This window comes from Fragaria vesca, linkage group LG7, assembly GCF_000184155.1.
Source record: "Fragaria vesca subsp. vesca linkage group LG7, FraVesHawaii_1.0, whole genome shotgun sequence".
Lineage (NCBI taxonomy): Eukaryota > Viridiplantae > Streptophyta > Magnoliopsida > Rosales > Rosaceae > Fragaria > Fragaria vesca.
The window spans coordinates 13613942-13619761 of NC_020497.1; the positions used below are offsets into that span (position 1 = coordinate 13613942).

A 5820-nucleotide genomic window follows, 5' to 3' on the forward strand; every position below is an offset into this window, starting at 1 on the left:
AGATCAAGATGAAAGATAAGAGAGTGGGGCAGTAGTAGATTTAGTAATTAGATAAAGGACGAAACAGTCTTTTTCGTTAAAATCATTGGAATTGGCTACCTAAATTTTTTTCATTGGAATGGCCTTACTTTTGTTATTTTTGACTAAATGGGCATTTTCTTTATTTTAATTCAACATGATTGAAATTTATGTGTAATTATGTTTGATTGGGCCATACAAATCAAGTTTGATTTGAAATTAATTACTCATTTTCGTGAAGGAAAAGTTTATCGAAAGCCATTCACAAAGATTATGGTACGTGAGATGGCTCAAGATCTTGCTTAGCCAAGATCATTGCCAACTGTGTTCGTAGGTTTTTTGTGTCGACTGACGAGGGGTTGAGCCGTTCAGCTATTGTAATTTAGTTGCCTATTGTAGACTTGTTACAGCTACTTCTTAAGATTACATACTATGATATAAGTTTCGATTCATGTACATAGTTAGGTTTGATTCATGTAAAACAATAATCTCATAATAAAATCGAAAATGATGTTGGTTTAGACACAAACACAAGATTATATGAGTTAACATATATGCACGTCAAATTTGCGAGGAAGTCTTTTTCACAATCGATTAACGAGATAGTTTACATCGTTTCAATACTATAAGAAAAACATAATATGGACCAAAACTATCTTATTACAATGGACTAAATCATTGCCGTTAAATCTAGCTAGAAATTTGCAATATCGATCATCTCAAATAAATTGTACCACAGAAACATGTTATATATGCATGAATGAATTACTCTTCTTCAATATCTCTTCTCTCTGCCGCTTTTGGCTCACCACCACAATCTTTACCATCCTGGACGACACTTCTCACTTCCTTGATCGGATAATATTCATCTGCGTAACTAGGAAGTGGCACTCGGTCATCTTCGATCGCTGCTACATCTTCCAACAGCCGCCGGAATTGTGCTTTTATTTGATCAATGGATTTCCCCGGAATCGATGAAGCAATTTTCTCCCATTCCCCTTTCTCAATGTTGTTCCAGTTTGCCGCTAGGGCAACCTCGAAAGCTTTGTTTTCTTCCCTAGTCCATCGATCATCACTAGTTCCTGCCATGGCTCATTGGCTCCTTTGATTGATATGCCTTGCACATTATAGATTAGCTAGGCTTCTTTTTATAGGAAAAATTATTCTCAAATTGTTCAGAGTTGCAGCCTATCGAATCCTTGTAATAAGGAAAGCAATCCATGGTTTCTTGATTTTGTTCAAAGATACGATTTTGGTCGAGTTGTGTTTAGGGTGTAAATTGTGATTACAGTCATACAATTACTTTTTCCTTGACTGTGGATTAATTTGACATCAAAATCTTAATTACGTACTTAACCTACACTAATCCATGCATTTAAATAGAATCGTCATGAGTAATTATTCTTTGGTCGTGAAGCACCATGTGACACTGTCATGTGATGGTCTTGATTGATAATATCACTAAAATCATGTAACGAAGATTTGGATTAGGATCGATTAGAGGACTCCGATAATTTTCCTTTGGTTATGACAACGAAGATATATGGATTAGGATTGGAAAGAAAGGTCAGATGCATGCATTTAATTGGAATTTGTTTAGAAGGCTAATAACAATACGATATACAGTTTAGCAACAAAGATTTGGTTTTGGATCTTGATTGGAATTTGTTTTCAATTATCATGCAATAATTGGAAGACTACTACGTTACAAAAAATTGAAAACTTATACCACAAAACCAAGTCGTCCAAACTCCTATAGTAATATTGGCACGGTTACTTAGAATAAAATTGAGAAGTAAGTGAATAATTTTTTTTTGAGAAAGTGTAAGAATAATTCCGGGATTAGAGAATTATGAAGTTTAATTACACATGGTGTAGTAATATGAGGGTCCAAAAATATACACTTACAAACACGACTGACCATCTATGGTGATTGTATTCTAGATATATTGTCGAGTTTTGAACGAGAAATTTTAAAAAGTTAAATATGTGTCACTTTTCACTTTTCTTATTTTTGTGAATTCAATAATAATTTCTCCACATTCTCTAGCCTGAAAAGCAAGTTGAACATCTCCGAGTCCCTCATTTTACTTTGGCTTCAAATTGGTCGATTCCAGGTACTCTCACTCTCTCTCCCTCTCTCAGAAACGAAATTAAAATGTTCAAACAATTCTTGCATCAATTTCACAACTTGTTTCCCATTTTCTGCAAATCCCTTTACTTGTCCCCAAAAGTTTATGGATTGGTGATATGTCTGCCTATATTTACAAACTGACCCACCAAAATTGCATTCTTGTTCTTGCTGTAATGCATGTAGATTCTCAGAACATATTAGGGGATGGAAGAGTCATACTCTGTTTGTAGTCCCAGAAGAATTCTGAGTGTGTCGAAGAAGAGGAGGGAGGCAACAGTGTCCTTTGCAGATCCTGATAGCAGGGCTTCTGGGTTTCATGGTCCCAAACCTGCTGAGGTTTATGGCTTTGTGGGTTCTATCACTACTGTTGTGGCTACAGGTCCATTTCTCACGTTTATTTCTTTCTGCGTTTTTCTTGCTTTGAATATCTTGTGGGCAACTGTTTGTTTGGTTTTGTGTTAATTTGGCATTTTTGTGTTTGAGCAGTTATTCTGTTGGTGTGGGCATATGTCCCAGAGTCTTGGCTACATTGGATTGGAATCTTTTACTACCCCAGCAGGTCAGTTTGGTTGGTTTCTTTCATCTGTTTTTTGTGGTTTGTTTAGGATTGTCAGCTACAATTCTTGTTCAATCATTAGCTACTTGAAACTATGATGTTCCTGTTACTTTGTTTGTTCAATTCTACAGTATTCGTTTTTAATACGTAAACAACCATACATACTGTTCTAAGTCGAGGATATCAGATCAACAACTCACTTATGAAGCATGTTGTCTTCCTTTCATCATTACCTCAGGCCAATAGGAGATCCATGAAAGTAGTCAAATCTCAAGTGCTATGACCAACGTACACAATGTCGTGTTCTATTCTATTTACTGACTACGCTAATAGCTTGTATACACTACTTGGATCAATAGAGCTCACCCTCTGCAGATCCTCTGACCTGACTCGAATACTGTTACCAGCAAAGTATTTTTCGACTTTAGATAAGAGTAGCAACTAGCAAGCTTTGTGTTGTACCAAGCAAGTTGGTGCTTGCACAAGTTGCAAATTGCTGCATCAAATAAGTGGTTCACTTATGACCTTGACTGCTTTGATGGCTGAATCTGATCTGGCTGAAGCATCTGTTGGAGCTTAATGATTTATTATTGTTTTTCGGTGACAAACAACATTTAAGGTGTTGAGATCAGGAATTGTCGCAGTAGAGCAAACTCCACCTCAGGTCGAATCTGAGACTCAGAAGGTTGTTTGTCATGGTAATGCATGCCTTCTGATTTTAGACCAGGATTTCCATGCAACAAATTGGCTCCAGAGCTATTGAGAAAAGCAGATCCATTGGCATTTCATAAATTTAGACCCCTTGCTGACGAAGAGATGCTCCTTCATCGTTCAGTTTCATTGTTTTGAAGGGCGCCTGATTTTCAGCAACCAGTCTATAAGACTTGTCAACATCCATGGTGATAGTCTGACAGCTGGGCGTTGGAAAAATCATGAGATATAGCCATACAGGATACTGTTGTCTAGTAGCATTTGGATGAACCATCCAAGTACCATGGCTTTTTAGGCCTGACCTGAGCAGGGTGTTGTAACAAAGGAGTCTGCATTTTCTTTTTTTAGCGCACTAGTATTGCCAAGATAAACTTCTTAAGGACTGGGGGTTCATGAGAGTGAGTATTGGAGCTTCCTGAGCATTGTGGCTTATTGCAAAACATTGGGGAAGCTGCATTTGAGGCTGCATATTTTGTTGTTGTCGGGGTGTAGAAACTTGGCCTTCTTGAATTTTTGGTATTAACCCAGACTGTCATCCATTATCTATGTACTATGGGAGAATGTAGGTCAGCAAGAGTTTCAGTCATAGTTGCTGAGACTTTCTGGTCGTCACTGAACTGTGAGGGTCAGTCAACATGAAGTTTGCCTGATATAGTTTAGAATTTTTTTTGGTTATCTTGAAGGCAAACTTTAGTCTTCAATCTTGTGTCTATCTTTTTAGTTTTTATCACCTGCTAAAGTCCTGTAGTCGCGCATAGGCTATTTGAGATCTATAAGATTTGTGGACTCATAGTTATAAACAACTAGCGACAGAAGAAGAATTACTCTGCTGGTAATTCTGATTCTTATCCCCTTGATATTTTGTGTCCTAATAGGCTAATATATAGTTCATGACAACTGATGTGGAATTATACTTTCTGTCTTTAATCAACTCTTGATTTCTCATTTTGTGTTTCTCTGTGATAAGCTACATCATTTTGTCACACTTGGGGTTTATGTTGAAATTCCTGGTATATTGTTTTCAGGTATTGGGCATTGGCTGTGCCAGCTTATGCAATGATGACAGTGGTACTGGCATTAGTATTTTACTGTGGTCTCAACTTTATGTCCACCCCTCCCCCATCCTCCTTATATACAATATATGGTGAGTGGTGGTTGTCTTCCTTGTTTGATACTTCGATTGAAGTTTCGAGTCTTTCTTTCAGGCTTTCAGCTCATTCGATTCTCTTATGCAGATGAGTTTAGTAAGGATCCTGCAAGTTCTGGTCAAACGACCAGTGATGATCAACCCATTGAACCCATATCTGATATCAGTATTGACATAATCAATCATGCCATGTTTAAATAGCACAAAGCAACTGAGTTCTTTCAAGAAGAAATGGTTTTGATAGTAATAGAGAAATTTTATTAACACATCTCCAATTCCTTGCTACACACCTTCACAATTTCAATTTTTTTGAACTGTTCTAAAACCCCAGGAGAGGATACCCGTCTATAAAAAATTATACTTCTTTGTAAAGCTTCTCCCTCGTCGATATCGATGCTTGTGGTAGATTGAGGTATCATCAATGGCATCAAATGCAATAATCCTATTCTTTTAACTCGATCCATAGTGGATTTGCAAACTAAGTTGCTTTTACAACTATTAGTTTAAATGCATGATTGTCTTCAACTTAGATTCTAGAGTAGTACGTGATCATCCATTGTTGCACGCAACATATACATTTTCAATTTATGCATGGCTTCGCACCGTTATGATTTATCATTTATGAACCTCATCACTCGAATCATGGCTCAAATCAATTGAAATCTTAGGAAATAATCTATGCAATACAGAACATTACTTCTTACTTGTAATCACTTACTGTTTGGCAAATAACAGTGGATTATCTCAAAAAATTCTATGCTAGTTTCACCCTAGATTTTTAGTAACTTGTTTGTTTTGTTTTTTTTTTGTTTTTTTTGGGGGGTTTTGGGGGGGGGGGGTTTGGTAATTGAGTGTAATTGTCCAATTAAACAGTAAACAGTTTGGGGTGTGATGTGTATGGAAAATGCAAAGAAAGCAAGAAGCATGTTCAGAAGAAAGAGCGAAGGAATTCACTATCAGCAATAGAAAGAGGGTAAGAAGGCTCATCAGCAATACATTCAGCGCAAGAAGCACAGCAAGACAGAGAAAGGAGCACGATCAACTGTACAAAGAGAGCAACAAGCATTATCAGCAGTACAATGAGAGAAGCATCTATTATCAGCACTTAGTCCTCTGAATCGGAATTTGTTTTCATGTAATCGCCCCTAAGAAACTAATCAGCCATGGAAGAGATTTTGCATGTTAGGAGAACCATAAAGCTTCGGACTTGAATTCAGTTGTAAGCATATGTAGGTAAACAGCCTAAGCTAACCG

General features: G+C 37.0%; 2 protein-coding genes across 2 annotated transcripts; one reads left to right on the forward strand and one right to left on the reverse strand.

Annotated features, from left to right (window-relative positions):
• Positions 1–783: 783 nt before the first annotated feature.
• On the reverse strand, positions 784–1107 carry LOC101296529 (transcription factor DIVARICATA-like). Its single transcript, XM_004308669.1, has one exon. The coding sequence runs from the start codon at positions 1105–1107 to the stop codon at positions 784–786; it is 324 nt and encodes a 107-aa protein (XP_004308717.1).
• A 969-nt stretch (positions 1108–2076) lies between these two features.
• On the forward strand, positions 2077–5017 carry LOC101310259 (phosphatidylinositol N-acetylglucosaminyltransferase subunit P-like). Its single transcript, XM_004307226.1, has 5 exons — positions 2077–2135; positions 2336–2531; positions 2639–2711; positions 4445–4563; positions 4655–5017. The coding sequence occupies exons 2-5, from the start codon at positions 2357–2359 to the stop codon at positions 4765–4767; spliced, it is 480 nt and encodes a 159-aa protein (XP_004307274.1). The 5' UTR covers positions 2077–2135; positions 2336–2356; the 3' UTR covers positions 4768–5017.
• Positions 5018–5820: the final 803 nt, after the last annotated feature.

Excerpts from the sequence above, each read along its gene's own strand:
- LOC101310259 (XM_004307226.1), top strand. The coding sequence starts at position 2,357 with ATGGAAGAGTCATACTCTGTTTGTAGTCCCAGAAGAATTCTGAGTGTG. Across the intron at positions 2,712-4,444 it reads ATCTTTTACTACCCCAGCAG|GTATTGGGCATTGGCTGTGC; the intron begins GTCAGTTTGGTT and ends TATTGTTTTCAG. Across the intron at positions 4,564-4,654 it reads CTCCTTATATACAATATATG|ATGAGTTTAGTAAGGATCCT; the intron begins GTGAGTGGTGGT and ends TCTCTTATGCAG.
- LOC101296529 (XM_004308669.1), bottom strand. The coding sequence starts at position 1,107 with ATGGCAGGAACTAGTGATGATCGATGGACTAGGGAAGAAAACAAAGCT.